At 46.8% G+C, this 16,517-nt stretch overlaps 1 protein-coding gene and 1 long non-coding RNA gene across 2 annotated transcripts in view; both read left to right on the forward strand.

Annotated features, from left to right (window-relative positions):
• Positions 1 to 1,789: 1,789 nt before the first annotated feature.
• Positions 1,790 to 5,137, forward strand: LOC133375242 (uncharacterized). Its single transcript, XR_009760108.1, has 3 exons — positions 1,790 to 1,967; positions 3,632 to 3,786; positions 4,988 to 5,137. It is a non-coding gene; the product is annotated as an uncharacterized LOC133375242 (long non-coding RNA).
• A 906-nt stretch (positions 5,138 to 6,043) lies between these two features.
• Positions 6,044 to 16,517, forward strand: part of KCNK4 (potassium two pore domain channel subfamily K member 4) — a 29,086-nt gene continuing 18,612 nt past the window's right edge. The window contains exon 1 of the mRNA XM_061606477.1: positions 6,044 to 6,118. Coding sequence (XP_061462461.1) covers positions 6,055 to 6,118 — 64 coding nt within the window. The 5' untranslated portion in view covers positions 6,044 to 6,054. The remainder of the gene's footprint in view (positions 6,119 to 16,517) is intronic.

The following is a 16,517-nucleotide window of genomic DNA, read 5'->3' on the forward strand; positions in this document are numbered from 1 at the left end:
TTTACTCCCTGGAAATGCTGCTGGAGGTGGCGGCCAGATCTTTTCATCACCCGCTCACCCACACACACACACCTGGTGCCACCCAATCTGCGGGTAGAGAATTGAACTAGTCTGCAGCTCATCAGCGGAGTGCTTTTTTACAAGGTCAAGAGAGTCTTGGCAGCCGCTGGGGTGCGAGACGCTGACTGCGGAGCGGCCCGATCCAGCCACTTGGCAACTGCGCTCTCCCTGCTTGCAATTCCCAGCAGCTGTTATTCAGAGGCATATTGCCTTCGACAGTGGAGGGAGAACAGCCATTGTGGCTAGTAGCCATTGGTAGCCTTATCCACGAATTGGTCTCATCCTCTTTTTTTAAGCCATCCAAGTTGGTGGCCACCACTGCCATTTGTAGTGATGGCTGACATGTGGCCCTAGGAAGGCTGCCCACGAAGCAATGCGGCCCTCGGGTCTGAAAAAGGTTCTCCACCCCTGGGCTAGATTGATAGGACACGCCTTGCCATAAAACACTCTAGAGAAGGGTTTTCCCATCAGCTACTGTGTGAGATCCTTTTATCTGGAGCTGTTGCAACCAATGCAACCAATTTACAGTGTGGTGTAGTGGTTAAGGTGTTGGACTACGACCTGGGAGACCAGGGTTCGAATCCCCACACAGCCATGAAGCTCACTGGGTGACCTTGGGCCAGTCACTGCCTCTCAGCTTCAGAGGGAAGCAATGGATACCGCTTACCATGACAACCCTATTTATAGGGTTGCCATAAGTCGGGATCAACTTGAAGGCAGTCCATTTCCATTTTCAAGACTTGACTAGATTTTTCTTCTTTTAAACTCTGTTCCCTGTTTTTTCCATTCATTTGTTCATTTCATTATTACATTTCCATCCCACCTTTTCCTCCAAAGAGGTCATGGTTCTCCACCTCCCCATTTTACCCTCACAACAGTCCTGTGAGGTAGGCTAGTCTGAGAGACTGTGAGTGGTCCAAGGTCACCCAGCGAGCTTCATGGCCGGGTGGGGATTTGAACCCTGGTCTCCCAGGTCCAAGTGCAGCACCCTAATTGCTACACTACACGGTCACTCTGCTTTTTATTATTTGTGTTCGTTCTAATGAGCTGTGGCCCTTTAAATTAGGAGTGTAGCCTTCTCATTCAGAAGTTTTGGAAGGCTATTTAGTTAATAAATGAGAAACAGGTGAGCTGGTCATCCCCCCCCCCCCCCCGCCCACCAATGTGTGTTTGAACTCCTCCTGAGTGGGGAAGAACAGGCTTCTTGTTTTGATGGCTGCTACCTGGTGTGAGTACAATGTCTGTTACACTCTGTTAACGAGATCTAGGGCCTTTTCAGTGGTGGCCCCCGAACTATGGAATAGTCTCCCCGACGAGGTTCGCCTGGCGCCTACACTTCTATCTTTTCGGCGCCAGGTTAAAACCTTTTTATTTTCCCAGGCTTTTTAAATATTTTAAATTTTTGTTGTTACATAGACCAGGCTGTTAATTGTTTAACATATATGCTTAGTGTTACTATTGTCATTTTAATGTATTTTTATTGTATCGTATTTATGCTATGCTGTGCACCACCCAGAGAGCCTCTGGCTTTGGGCGGTATAAAAATTGAATAAAATAAAAATAAATAAATAAATAAGTATGATATTTATTCATTAAAAAAATGAAATGTTGTGCATTCATGTTCACAGACATGCATTTGAACAGCCGGGAATTCTAATTAGATTTTTTTTTTTTTGTCCAGATCTAGAGAATTTCTGTTTTCATGGATGGCTATTGGACTCACCCCTTGCCAATCTGTCTGCAGCTGGAGACCTCTCTTGCCAAACTTCAGCAGGAAAATCAGGCCCTGTGCAAGGAACTGGCACAGCTGGAGGCCTGGCAGCAACAAAGAGGAGATGATGGCACCCCTGGCCCCTTTGAATCCTTTCATTCGGGAAATGGCAGAGAAGCAGCTGAGAGGGCAGCCGGTAAGGAGGGGGAGTAGAATGTATGGAAAGAGAATCCAAACTGGGAGAGTGCGAAGAGAAGAGAAATGCCTCTTTGGTGCACTGGGCCGCATCGGCTTACCTCACACTGCTGCCCCACCATGAGATCAGCAGTAGGGAAGGGCGAATCTGACCACTTCTTTTTCATTTTCCATTTTTCCAGTTCAGTTCTCCACGTTTTCTACATCAATTTACAATTTTTTTTAAAGTCCAAAATTCACCAGCACTATAGTGCAGATTTCTCCTAATAAACACATTTCTTGTGTGCAGTTTTGCCTAATATACACATTTCTGCCAAGCTATTTCCTCTTATACAAACCCACTTTTCCATGTTGTTTTCACTAATACATGCATTTTTATGAACACTTCACCCTAGTATATGCATTTTTGTACACATTACTTTGGCTGGAGAACTGCCTTGCAAAATTTGGAGAGGTGCACATTTTGAAGGACAGCTGCGTTTTGCTTTGCTTGTTTTGAAAAGTGAGTGTTGGATAGGTTCACCTTCAAATGCGAATTGAATTGAATTTCTCAGTCCTTAGGTGCTCATTGGTGGGAAACCTCTGGCCCGTGAGCGTAATTAGGCCAGCCAGCCCTTCCCATTTGGCCCATGAGGTCGTTTTGGCCCACCTTCTCTACGCCTGGTGTCATACCTGACGTTAGGCATGAGACAGGCAAGGACGTGGCTTGTCCACAGGGGGTTTACAGGGAATTGCAAGGCCCTGCACTCCATGCTGTCCAAGCATCAATGGTCCGCTAATTGCCTGTGCTAGCATAATTCCAAAAGCGCTGACAATCAGCTGATTGTTGGGGCTTCTGTACACAACGCTATTCAAAAATGGGTCACCTAACCTTGTTGTGACATCAGGTGATTGACCACTTGCCTTTCAAACTTGGCCCACGGAGGAATGGGGAAGATAGATCCAGTTCCTCACCCTTGCATTAGGTGGAATCTGTGGTGTCTGGTGCCCACTGAGATTGGTGGGGCGGGAGGTGAGGAGCCCAACAGGAGGTGGAGCCAGAACTGATGACTGGTGGAGCTAGAGCCAATGACAGGCAGAGGTAATTCATTCCAGTTTTGTACCTATCCTCCTCTCTGCTGAGTTCTGCTAGGGAAGGTAAGGGAAACCTTTGGCCTTCCAGATGTTGCTGAACTACATTTCCCATCAGCCCTAGCAAGTAAGGCCAGTGGCCAAGGATGATGGGAGTTGTAGTTCAGCAACATTGGAAGGCCAAAGGGCCCCCCTGTATGAGGGCAACGCTGAAACTTAGCTCTGTGCTACTAGGATTACACCAGCTCTCTCTTAATTTAGGGGAGGGTTGCATGGTTCAGATATGACTGAATGAATTGTGTTAGCGATATTTTATTTTTATTTCACAAAATGTGTATGTACTGCTTGATTGTAATGAAACCTCTAGGCACTTTTAACCATTTTGTTTTTTTTGTGAACTGTTTTTATTGTGTGTTTTTAATAATTGTGTTGTAAACCGCCCTGGGTTACGAAGGGAGGTATAGACACATAGCCCTTTCAATGGAAATAAATAAATGGCAGGGTTTTTCCTTTTGCCGTGGAAAGGGAAAACTTGACAACCCCTGGTTTGGCCATCCAGCCCCTCTTCTTATTCAAAGCATCTGTGTCTTGCAGTTCTTGAAGCTGCCCAGAAGAGGGAGCCCCTGCTTCACGAAAGGCACTGAAACGCCCAGACCAGAGGAAGACTATCGCCGGCCTGAAACATGTCTCAGTGGCTTTTGATGTCACTCAGTATGCACCGTATGGGCTCCCTGCGGTGGTCATGAAAGGTATGTGGAAACGGGAGGAAGGGGGAGAAGGGAGCATCACACAGCTATCAGGAGTCCAGTTCAGTAAGTTTAGTACAGATCCACACCATAGATCTAAATCATGTATTTAAAGCACATGACTTCCCCCAAAGAATCCTGGGAAATGCGGTTTTCCCTCTTGCAGAGCGACAACTTCCCAGCACCCTTAATAAACTACAATTCCCATGATTTGGGGAAGTTATGTACTTTAATTGTATAGAGTGGACTTAATGGCTCATATCCAGTTAAGTCCTACTCAAAGTAGACCGCTGAAGTCTAAGTTAGTCATGCCCACAATGGGTCTACTCTGAGTAGGACTAGTGTTGGATAAAACCCAATGAACTTATGGGGGAACCCTTTTTCTAGATGGTAATGTGTATTACTTCACTTATTTCAAAATGTGGTAAGACATTTTGTGAGTGCTGCTTCTGCTGAGGGAGCCCTGGGCGTCTGCCCCAAAGTACAACCCTAACGGCGCCACTGGTTGCCATTGGGCTTTTGAGCAGGGATGGAGGAGGCTTTTTGTAGTGGTCTAACACAATTTGATGGGCTCTAATTTAGGCACCATCAGCACCATATATTTAAAGAACTATGATACCACTGTAACAGTCATGGCTTCCCCCAAAGAATCCTGGGAACTGTAGTTTGTTAAGGGTGCTGAGAGTTGTTAGGAGACCCTCTCTTCCCCTCTCAGAGCTCCAATTCCCAGAGTTCTGTGGGAGAGGGATGAATTGTTAAACCACTCTGGGAACTTCTGTGATGGGAACAGGGGTCTCCTAAGAACCCTCAGCACCCTTAAACAGCTGTTCCCAGGATTCTTTGGGGGAAGCCATGACTACTAAAGTAGTCTAAGAGTGCTTTAAATGTATGGTTTGGATGTGGCTTGTCTTGCAAATCAGAATGCAACTTCCAATCAGATGACATACTTCCACGGATTTTGCAGTGCAATTTCAGTGCGCGAAAAGTATGCTGAAAAATACGTCTTTTGTGTATAAAATGTCTATTTTATGGGAAAGTGCATAGAAAAGCATTGCAAAATATGTTTTGGGGAAATGCTTAGAAAAATGCATACACATTTTTTAATGAAACTTTTCATAGGCTAGAAGGATTCTCTGCAACTAGAAAACCTGGCAGAAAAGACCCCGCCCCCTTTATCAGATCTGGCCTCCGTTCTGCCCTATAGGTTTTGCTGACATCCCATCTGGCCCCTCTTGTCCATATGTTCTCTGCTGGGGCATTTTGGGAAGCGCCCCCATCGCCCAGCTGGCACGGTGCATGGAACCAGAGGAGGATTCCTCTGAGGCAGAGGCGGGAACAGGCATCTGAAAAAGGCCACCAGGTAAGAAATCTGTGCATCTGAAAGAGCTGCACCACCCTAGAGTCAGCTGCATTTTCAGGCTGGGTGTGGGATCTCTCACTGCAAAACCAATTCTGCACCATTCAAGTAAAAATGGAGAATGGGAGGGGGAATATAGTGGGAGACTGTCTCTTGATGGGGGAGCACCTGGTTCAGTCCCTGGTATCTCCAGTTTATACGGGTCTCAGGTAGCAATTGTTGGGGAGAATTTTCTCAGCCTGAAGCCCTGGAGAGCCGCTGCCTGTCAGCTTCCTAGGTTCAGCTTCCTAGGTTCTAAAAGTTCTTGGAATAGGAACCTAGGGGGAGCTGCCTTATACCAAGTCAGACCATCTAGCCCAGTATTGTCTACACTGACTGGCAGCGGCTATCCAGGGTTCAAGGCAGGGCTCTCTGCGAGCCTTACTTGAAGATGTCGGGGGTTGAACCTGGGACCTCCTGCATACACAGCAGGTACTCTGCCCCTGAGCCACCTCCCTTCCCCTTTGCCACCGTCAACACAATTTCCTCCCTCTTTGAGTATAAGATGTAACCTTTTCTGTCTTTCTGTTGATCCCATGATTGTCCCAGCCCAGGCTATTTTGGGCTCTGTGTTGTGCCACGGTGGTACCTAGCCTTTTCCACCCACGCCAATATTTCTGCACCAGCCACCAAAAAGATTAGCGTCTGTGGCAGCAACTCCTTGTGGGGCTTCCTTATTCACTGCCCTGCCCTGGCTGGATCTTCAAACGAAGATGGGCTCGTAATCTCGGCCACAAGGTACATCGGGTCCTTCCTTTTTTTTGGTTCCCTGCAAGGATTTGCAAGTTTCTGAGGGACGATGTTGCTTAGAAGCGTTCTAAGCTAAAGAAAAAGAAGAAAAGTCTTTTCGGTCCCTCCTACCCCATCCTTTCAATATGCAAAAGACTCTTTGGAAACGAGGATTTCGGGAGCATCAATTGGCAGAGATTGGAAGAAAAGGTAAGATCTTCTCTCTTAGATTGTTGCCACCCCTTGCCCATCATTGGAGGAGACCATCTTTCCATAGTGGTCCTTGCTATTTGACAGCCAGTCACGGCCTCCATTGCTCTGGTTTGCTTTTTTCAAGTAACCAATAGCAAAGAGGATTGAACACATGGCTGTAGTTGGTTTTCTCTCTGCCCCCCCCCTTTTGCTTTCCTATCAACAATAATCAGGACGGTCAAAGGACCCCCACTGCTACCTGGCACCCGTTGCTCTGTTCAAACGTGCTTTTACTCTCAGAACGTATTTGAGATGTGGCAAAGTTGAGGCAGGAGAGTGCGGCTGTAACCCGAGTGTAGGATAATCACGTGGGGCCACGGCACACACATGGAGCGTATATACGAAAAAGGCATGTGTGTTTGTCGTGTGAGGTGGCATACGTGGGGTTCACCTGATTATTCCCAATGCAAAAAGCGTAGGGATTTTGAAGTCGTCTGCAAGAATGAACCTAAGGAGAATCACTATTGAGGGTTGGGGAGGGGGAGAGAACAGAATGGCTGTCTAGTCATTCAAGGGGAGTTCAGGTCTTTGAGGGAGGGATGATGGGGTGGGAATCTACAGCTTTTTAATTGTATTATGTATTTCATTATTAATAGCTTTATTATTAATATAAGAACCTAATAAGAGCAGCCTGCTGGATCAGGCCAGCAGCCCATCTAGTCCAGCATCCTGTTCTCTCAGTTGCCATCCAGACGCCTATGGGAAGCCCACAAGCAGGACTGAGCGCAAGAGCATCTCCCCTCCTGTGGTTTCCAGCAACTGGTATTTGGAAGCATCCTGCCTCTATGGAGGCAGAGTGTAGCCATCTTGGCTAGAAGCCACTGATAGCCTTATCCTCCCTCTATGATCTTGTCTAATCCTCTTTTAAAACCACCCAAGTTGGTGGCCACTGCTTCCTCTTGTGGGAGCAAATTCCACAGTTTAACTGTGCGCTGCTTAAAGAAGTGCTTTCTTTTGTCTGTCCTGAATCCTCCAGCGTTCGGCTTCATTGGATTGTGCGAGAGGGAGAAAACCTTTTCTCTGCCCACTTTCTCCATGTCATGCGTAATTTTATACACTTCTATCAAATCGCCTCTTACTTAACAATACATAATGATATAAAATGAATATTGTTTGATTTCTTACCTTGCCTCCTGTACAAACATAAAACGTACATCCATTGTTCCTCTCACTTTTGCCTCTGCAACTGGCATGTGGCTCCCGAAAGGTTGCCCAGAAGAGAATGTGGCCCTTGGACTGAAAATGGCTCCCCATCCCTGATTAAACTGGAGATGCCAAGAATTCAGCCTGGGACCTTCTGCATGCAAAGCAGGTGCTCTGCAGCTGAGCAGTGATCCCTTCTGCTATAACCACCCCCCAACTTCCAGTCTTTAATTCCTTGACATGTTTACAAGTGCATGGAAAATTAAGGGGCCGGGTGGGGGGGAGAGAGAGAGACGTTTCCATCTTCTTGAACCACCATGACATGTAAAGGCGACATCTGACAGTAAACGTGGCAAGGTGCTTAAAGGCTATGAAGGGGTAACAAATCCGTGGTCCAGAGCTTGGACCTCTGTTTTGAACCTCATTTCTTGCAATGGCTACAGGTGGCCTTATTGTGGAAAAGAAGGGGCTGTGTGGATCTTTCCAAATGGGGAGGGGTGTGTGGAGGACTGTTATTAAAATAAAGACCCTCATTCCTCCCAGAATGCAAGAAGAAGGTTTATGTTTATTGATGCATTTCTATCCCACCTTTCCTCCAGGGAGCTCAAGGTGGCGTGCAAGGTTCTCTCCCTCCCCTTTCTGACCTCACAACAACCCTGTGAGGTAGGTTCAGCAGAGAGACTGTGCCTGGTCCCAAGGTCGCTGAGTGAGCTTCACGGCTGATTGGGGATTCGAACCCAGGTCCTAGTCCAGAACCCTATGATATGATTGATTCTAGACATGAGGTTCTCTCCATGTCTCTGCCACCTTCAGGAAGGTGGAGGCAGGGAGCAACTTTTAGGTCTTACATAGCCACTCTTAACAAATGTAATTTTGCCACTCTCCAGAAGAAGGATGCATCCTCCCCCACTGCATTTTTTGGCCTCCCTTCCCCAGCTGCAAACCCAAATTTGGTCCACATAGACTCCTCCTGGGTCACACCCACACGATGCATTTAAAGCGTTTTAAAAGTGATTTTAAAGCACATGGCTTCCCCCCCAAAGAGTCCTGGGAACTGTAGTTTGTTAAGGGTGCTGGAAATTATATCTGCGAGGGATACACTACAGTTCTCAGGATTCTTTGGCGGATGGCACATGCTTTAAATGTATGGTGTGAATATGATTCCTGTGTCTTTACTTAGTTTTAGGGCAGGAGGGCGTATTAGTCATGCTTAGTCACCCAGAGGTTTAACTCGTTATACCAGAGGTTCATCTGTGGGTCAGCTACTATCTCGTCTACCTACCTGCATTTTCTGCCTTCCACAAAGAATGTTCCTTTGCACCCCCCATATGGTGATTTTTTAAAAATCAGTGATTGATTGGTTGGTTGGTTGGTTTTGTTGATATGCTGCCTTTCCTCAGAAAGCCATATTCAAAGCAGCTTACAGCAAATGTCCACTTACTCTGCGTACACACACCATACATTTAAAGCACCATACATTTAAAGCATGCTAAGGATGCTGGGAGTTGCAGCTCTGTGAAGGGTAAACTGTAAGTCCCAGGATTCTTTGGGAGAAACCACACTTTAAATTTATTTTAAATGTATGATGAGTATGTGGCCAGTGTTTGTTTTCCTTAGTTTTGGGGCAGGATGGTGTATTAGGTTTAGCCACCCAAAGAGTTAATTGGCCCATGCCAGAGGGTCATTTGTGTGCATCATCGAGTACCGTCTTACCTATCCTCATTTTCTGCCCTCCATTATAAAGGATGCTGCTTTGCTTCTACCCATATAGTAATTTTTTAAATCATTGATTTGATGTGATTTAGCTTATTTATATGGTGCCTTTCCACAATGAGCTTTGCCCAAAGCAGCTTACAACTTATTATCAAAATGCAAAACGGAGGAGAGGGGGAGAAAAATCAGTTTACAAAACACAGCTGTTGTTTAGCTAGTTAGTTAATTTTTAGCACACCGTTCTTCCCAGCAGGAGTCCAGGGCGGCAATCCATTCAAATAGCACTGAACCAACACTTCTGCAAACGTAGAATATATTGAATATTACAAAAGAAATCTAGAGAGAGCAAAAATAAAGTTAGCTGAAAATTATCATTATTATTAAAATTAAATTTTCTATCCTGCCTTTCCAATCAAAGGACCCTAGGGCAGGAAATGCCAAAGTGGTGAAACAATAGAATGAAAGATAAAAGCATGTAAAACAGTCTGCATGTCTGTAGTTGTCGTTGTTACGTGCCTCCAAGTCGATTACGACGTATGGTGACCGTATGAATCAGTGACCTCCAAGAGCATCTGTCATGGACCACCCTGTTCAGATCTTGTAAGTTCAGGTCTGCATGTCTGTAGAGGCACCCCCATTCCAAGGGGCTGATAAAAGAGTGTGTCTCCCCTAAAAAAATATTTCCTCTAGCTTTTCTCTAAAAGGCAAACTATTCCCCCCACTGCCTGAATGATTTAGAGGGTTTTTGTGCAGATGTTAGATGTCACTTTCAATTCTTCACAATGCTTTGCTAATGTCTTTTTATTGAAGAAAATAACAATAATAACCCTCTTGATGTCATAAACTTCGTAGCAGTGGCCACCTGGCTTCCCACAGGCCCCAGCTCCCGAAATCTGCCAGAAGTACACCCCCTTCCATTTCCCCCCCAAGGGCTAACAGTGAGTACACCCACCCACGACACCTTGCTTGCGTCCACCCATCTCCCTGGGGCTGCTCTGGGGCTCCATCTGGCTGGTGGTGGGGTGGTGAGACCGGTGGACACTGAACAAGGAGGGCTGGGGGGGGGCAGATGCAAATGAAGGTGGGGCAGGCTTGATGGGGAGGGAGGAGGAGGCTTCTTCACCTGCCAGGGACAAGCCAGCAGCATCAGCAAAGGAGGAGCTGCTGCGGAGAGAGACAGGAGAGTGAGTAACTGCAGGGATGCTCGGGCGGGTCTGCTGCACCCCCCCTCCGCCCATCACTTTCCCCCTCCGCCCATCACTTTCCCCCTCCGCCCATCACTTTCCCCCTCCCCTAGCCCTTTGCATCCTTGAGAAAGGGAGACATGGGTTGCGGGTAGGGGGGGAACATCATGCATTGTCTGGAAGCTGCGTGTCGTCTTTTTGTGTGCATGTCTGTGGAAGGGAGCACTGGAGCATAAGGAAGGCTGGTCTGCGATGGAATGGAGTGCCTCCTGCCTTTGCAAAGCACGACAGCGAGAGAGAGCGTGGCTGGCGCCATGTGGCAGGAGGGTGAGACAGCATTAACATGTGTGTGTGTGTGAGTGAGAGTGAGTGCAAAACATGTTGTTTACTCAGGACAGGAGCAAGCCCTCTCACTTTTAGTTGGGGAGCTGACTTCCATGTTAAATATGTTTGGGTTTGGGGGGTTTTTTTATCACAAAGGGTGCATTGATGTTGGTATTGTGAAACAGGGTGTGTGTGTGTATGTGTATAGGAAGGAAGGAAGGAGGGACACTAGGAAAAAGAGTGACAGGGTGAGAGGAGCATAAGCTGAGTTGTGTTCTTGAAATGGTAGGGGTGTGTGTGTGTGAGAGAGAGAGAAAGAATGAACGGGGAGGGGTGATGAATAAAGCATAGAGCAGTATGGGGCAGCACAAGTGTGTGTTGTGTGTGAGGAGAAACAGTATAATAATGAGATAGGATAGCACAAGTTCGTGTGTGTCTGTGTGCGTGGGTCTTCAATGAAAGCATAACTCATTTTTTTCATTTAAAAAAAATGTTTTTAAAGATCTTTTGTTTTAACATATTTTAAAGTCTGTTTTTAAGATGATTTTAGAGTGTGTTTAGTGTTTTTGTTTGCTCCTGCTGGGAGGAAGGGTGGGATATAAATTTAATAACAACAATAATAAATAACAACAACAATTGGCGCACATGCATCCTGGCACACTCAGACTGGAACAATTGCTTAAAGTGGAACAATAGTGGAATAAATGTGTGGTGTGCATGTGGTCTGTGTGTGTCGAGTGCCTGTGAAAGAGAGATGGACAGGACAAAAAAGCTGGTTGTCAGGTGTTTTGTACAGCCTGGGACTGTGCGGTGGGTGTGCATCCCACAAGTGACATGCTGCTTGTGCATGTCGTAAGTGACACATGACAGGAGTGCATGCGTTCGTGTGTGTGTGCGGGACGTGCACATAGCAATATAGGAAGCTGCCTTTGACTGAATCAGACCCCCAGTCCATTTCAGTGAAGGCTGGTCTGTTAGGGCAAGGGTGGGGAATCTTTTTGGCCCAGTGAGCCAAAGCTTTATCTCCCCCCATGCCCATGTGTCAACTTTGACAAGGGTGGGGGAGATAGTGACCAAGCAGGATTGAACCCCCACTCCACCTATCAGCTGATGGGTGAGGGGTTCAGTCCTGCTCTCTGCAGGGATCAACTGTGGCCATCGAAACCCACACATCTGTTGACATGTCAGCAGATTGACAGGTGGGCGTGGTTTCACAGAAAAGGCCTCATAGGGCAAATTGGAATCCCTGGTGGGGTAAGAATAGCCTGCTGGCCAGAGGTTCTCTACGCCTACATTATGGCAAATGGGGCACTGCCCCACAAACCTCAGTCTGCCCTCTTTACTTGCAGCCAGTCAAGGGGTGGCTCTGCCTGTCATTGGCTCTGGCTCCACCTACTTGTGGGCTCCCGGCCTTCCGCCCCACCAGCCACCACTGGTCCATCAAGCTCGGTATCGTCCAGCTTGGCTGGCAACAGCGGCTCTCCAGGGTTTCAGACTGGGTATATTCCTAGCATTACCTGCAAATGCCGGGAATTGAACTCAGGACCTTCTTCATGGAAGGCAGGTGATCTAACACTGAGCTATGGCCCCCTCCAGGGTTTCAGGCAAGGGGCATTCCCAGCCCTATCTGGAGATACTGAGGATAGAACCTGGGACCTTCTGCATGCATGGCAGATGCTCTAACCACTGAGCTACTTGGCCTTTCCTGGTTTGTATGTGAAAGAGAGAAACTGGGGACACATGAGTGATACCAGGAGTATGTGTGCGCAAGTGATGGGGAGAATGGGATTAAGGGATGTATCGCAGAGATGCTCTGTGTTATCAACAATGGGTGCATAAATGCCGTGTGAAGGGAAAATATCATGAAAAGAAAATGCTTTTGTCTCAAAAGATTCTCCTTGCCTTCTTCCTTGACTGTTGTGGCTCTGAAAAACACCTCGTGTTCTGGTATATTTAATTCAGTTTTGTTGCAGGATTCGTGATGCTTTGTATCAAGGTTGGGACTAGTGTAGCAAGCTTTCCTGTGACACAGAACACTTCTTCAGACAGGGTGGAAAACTGGGATCTTGATTTGGAAGTGCCAATATGTATTTCCCTTTCCTAGATCGCCACCGAGTGGCAGATTCCCTGCCATACACAGCAGCCTTCTCCTGGTTTAAATGCACCCCCCCCCAATCTGGGGAAAGGAGACCTGTCCAAAACAAGGGCAGGATGGGTTGTCCCTGGCAAATCCAGGCAAGCATTTTGCTTCCTTCTGTGGTTGGTTGGATACGCCTGGGGAGTTTAGTCTTGAAGAGAGAACAGCATCTAATTGAATTGCCTTCAGTTTAAGCCATCCTTGGGTTCCTAGGGATTGGCAGGGGGCCCAGGGTACCACAGACATCACCCTCTAAATCCTCAGTGCAGTGCTCGGAAGGGCTGGCAGCTTCCACAACAACTCTTGGAGCTGCCCACCCCCAGCTCTCAGCAATAAAAGGGATGATTTGTGTAATGAATATGTCAGGTCTACAGTCCGTGGCCTTGAAGGTGAGTGGATAATGGGGGAGGGTCCTGGGAAGAACTGGAGGTTCATAGGTCTCCCCTCCCCACTGCACCCTTTACTGTGAATTATTCTTCACTGTGCAAGAAAAAGTGCCCCAGATCATTATTTGCAGGATTCTCTTCCCTCTTTCTCTCAACATTTTGAGATCTGAGATCTGCCCTGAGTGTGCAAATGCACTATGTTTTGCACCAAGTGCAAATGGGATAGGAATATCACCCACCCTGAGTTCACAGAATCATAGAATAGTAGAGTTGGAAGGGGCCTACAAGGCCTTCAAGTCCAACCCCCTGCGCAATGCAGGAATCCAAATCAAAGCATTCCCGACAGATGGCTGTCCAGCTGCCTCTTGAATGCCTCCAGTGTCGGAGAGCCCACTACCTCTCTAGGTAATTGGTTCCATTGTCGTATGGCTCTAACAGTTAGGAAGTTTTTCCTGATGTCCAGTCGAAATCTGGCTTCCTGCAACTTGAGCCCATTATTCCGTGTCCTGCACTCTGGGACTATCAAGAAGAGTTGGTCCAGCTCTGCCTTTTCTGATTTTGCCGGTCCATCTTTGACCCCTGTTGATGGACAGGAGAAGGACAATGAGCATCTGTGCGTGGACCATGTCTAAGTAAGATAGGCTTCAGGTCCTCAGTACATCAGCAGGGGGCAAGCTGTGCCTTTGGATGTTTTGTGAACATTTCATTCTTAAGGGTTTATTACTTTTTCACCCTCTTAAATAAGAAAGTAAGAGTGTGTGTGTGTATTAATGTGAAGTGCAAGATTGTGCGATTTTTACAAACAGCAGTTTTTTAAAAAATTAGATCTGCGGTATAACAAGAAAATCTGTGTGAATATAAAAGGTAAGACCGTGCAGGTTTACAAACACATTTTTTTAAAAGTTCTGCAATATGACATTTCCCAAAATATCAAAATTTCCATCAGAGGCCATGCGTGTCTTCTTGGAAGGTAAGTCTTCTTGAGTTCAGTGGGTCTAACTCCCAGGGAAGTGGCCTAGGATTCCAGCCCATTTTTCGTATTCATTTTTATACGCATTTTCCCTTAATGTGTCCATTTTTGTAAACATTGTTTGGATGGCATTGCAAAATTTGGAAAAGTGCAAATTTTGAAGGATGGCTGTGTTTCGGTTCATGTATTGGAAAGTGCAAATTGGATACATTCAGGCCAAGTTCAAGATTCTGGTTTTGGTGTACAAACCTCTATACAGCTTGGGACCAGGATACCTGAAAGATCGTCTTACCCTTTATATTCCCAGCTGATCACTGTGCTCTGCAGGTAAGGGTCTTCTGCAGATACCATCTTATCAGGAGGTCTGTTCCGCACAACATAGGAAACGGACCTTAGTGTAGTGGCACCCACCCTTTGGAATGTCCTCCCCTTAAATATTAGACAGGCGCCATCTCTGTTATCTTTTTGGCACCTGCTGAAGACCTTCCTCTTTCCACAAGCCTTTTAAGTAGAGATCTTATCCCAGTCTCCATCTGTGTTGGAATTGCTTTTTAAGATGTTTTTAAAGCTTGTTTTTAAAGATTTTTTAAATATGTTTTGTTTTAATATATTTTAAAGTTTGTTTTTACGATGTTTTAGAGTGTTTTTAGTGTTCTGGGAGGAAGGGTGGGATATAAATTTAATAAATAAATAAATAATGCAACTGAATCAAATTTCTCCCCTACCCTTAGTCCCTGGAGTAAATTGTTGGGAAGTGTGTGTTTTTATTTTTTATTCTAGTATAGGCAATGGGAATAAACTGAATGAAGAAATTATGGGATGGCTTGAGCCACTAGCTGGAAGAACTGGGGCAGGGATCATCACAAGGGTGAGATTGTGCTCAGCTTTGGGAATGTATTATTTTTGTTCTCCAAGCAAGAACAATCTTGATTTTTAAAACAACTGCCGAAGTTCTCAGTCGTATCCTTTTTAAATCAAAAGAATAGTTATTGATGCAATTGCTCAGTACTAAATCATTTGGGTCAGTTTTCAAAGGTTAAGAAGGTCACGTTTCTGTTAACTTAATGGGATGGGAGAAGATTAGGCCAAGTTCAGGGGATGGGGAAACAGGACAGAAGAAGCCACTGCTTTCCGTTTGCAAGCACTGGTTTGTTGCATCAGACAGACCAAGGGTTCATCTAGTCCTGTGTCCAGAAAAACCAGCAAGGCAAGAAGGTAAAAGGACTGTAGCTCAGTGGCAGAGCATCCTAAGTTCAGTCCTCAGCATCTCCAGGTAGAGCTTGGAAAGACTCCCTGTCTAAAACCCTGGAGAGCAGCTGCCTGTCAGCGTAGACAACACTGAGCTAAATGGACCAGTGGCCTGACTCAGAAGAAGGCAGCTTCCTATGCTCCTAATAGTCCTCGTTTGATTTGCCTCCTGCTTCTGTTGGTTTTGGAGGTAGAGTGCCCCTGAATGCAGAGGTTCCATTTAGACTTGTTGCTCCAAAGGGCGAGACTAGAACCAATGGATGGGGAACTGCAGGGCAGGACATTTTGTCTAAACATTAGGAGAGGCTTCTCCATGACAAAAGCCATTTGGCAGCGGCAGCGGCTGCCTCAGGAGGTGGCGGGCTCTCTTTCGCTTGCGGTATTTATGCAGCCATCATTCAGGCATACTGTTATTGCGTCCTCTGTTGCAAATCCTGTACAGCTGGATTAGATGACCTCCAAATCCCTTCCTACTCTTATGATTTCAAATTCTACTCAGCAGCAGAATTTGTCACGGAACATAAAAAGAACCTTGCTGGATCAGGTCAAGGGCCCATCTAGTCCAGTGGCCAACCAGATGCTTCTGGGAAGTCTGCTTGCAGTCCCTGAGAAAAACAGCATTCTCCCCACTTGTGATTTCCCAGCAACTGGTATTCAAAGGCATACTGCCTCCGACAGTGGAGGCGGAGCATAGCCATTATGGCTAGTAGCCACTGATAGCCTTATCCTCCATGAATTTGTTTAATCATCACTGCCTTTTGTGAGAAATAAATCCATCCAGGGCCGGCTCCAGAGGGCGGCCAGGTCGGGCCCTGGCCGAGGGCCCCTCGGTCCCAAGGGGCCTCTGAAGGACCCCTTAGGGTGGGTGGGTAGCGCTCCCGCGATCTACAGCAGTGTCGGCTCAGTACTAAATCATTTGGGTCAGTTTTCAAAGGTTAAGAAAGGTCACATTTCTGTGCCTGCCGTGGATCATGAGAGGGAGCTCCCAGGCACCCCCCTACTGCCACGCAGGCCCTCAATGCCCGCCTGCATGCCCCACCTACCTCTCCCTTGATGCAAATGGTGGTGGCGCTGCAGGTGCAAGCCTGCTATTAACTAAGATGGCAGCCGAGGTTTCCCTAAGGTTAGATGCCCCTGCCGCCATCTTGGTGGATGCCAGGGATGCAGCATGGGCAGCATTCACCAAGGGAAAGGTAGGTAGGTGGAGCATGGATGTGCTGGGGCCTGGGCAGGCTGGTGCTGGCCCTGATTC

This window comes from Rhineura floridana, chromosome 22 (genome assembly GCF_030035675.1).
Source record: "Rhineura floridana isolate rRhiFlo1 chromosome 22, rRhiFlo1.hap2, whole genome shotgun sequence".
Classification (NCBI taxonomy): domain Eukaryota; kingdom Metazoa; phylum Chordata; class Lepidosauria; order Squamata; family Rhineuridae; genus Rhineura; species Rhineura floridana.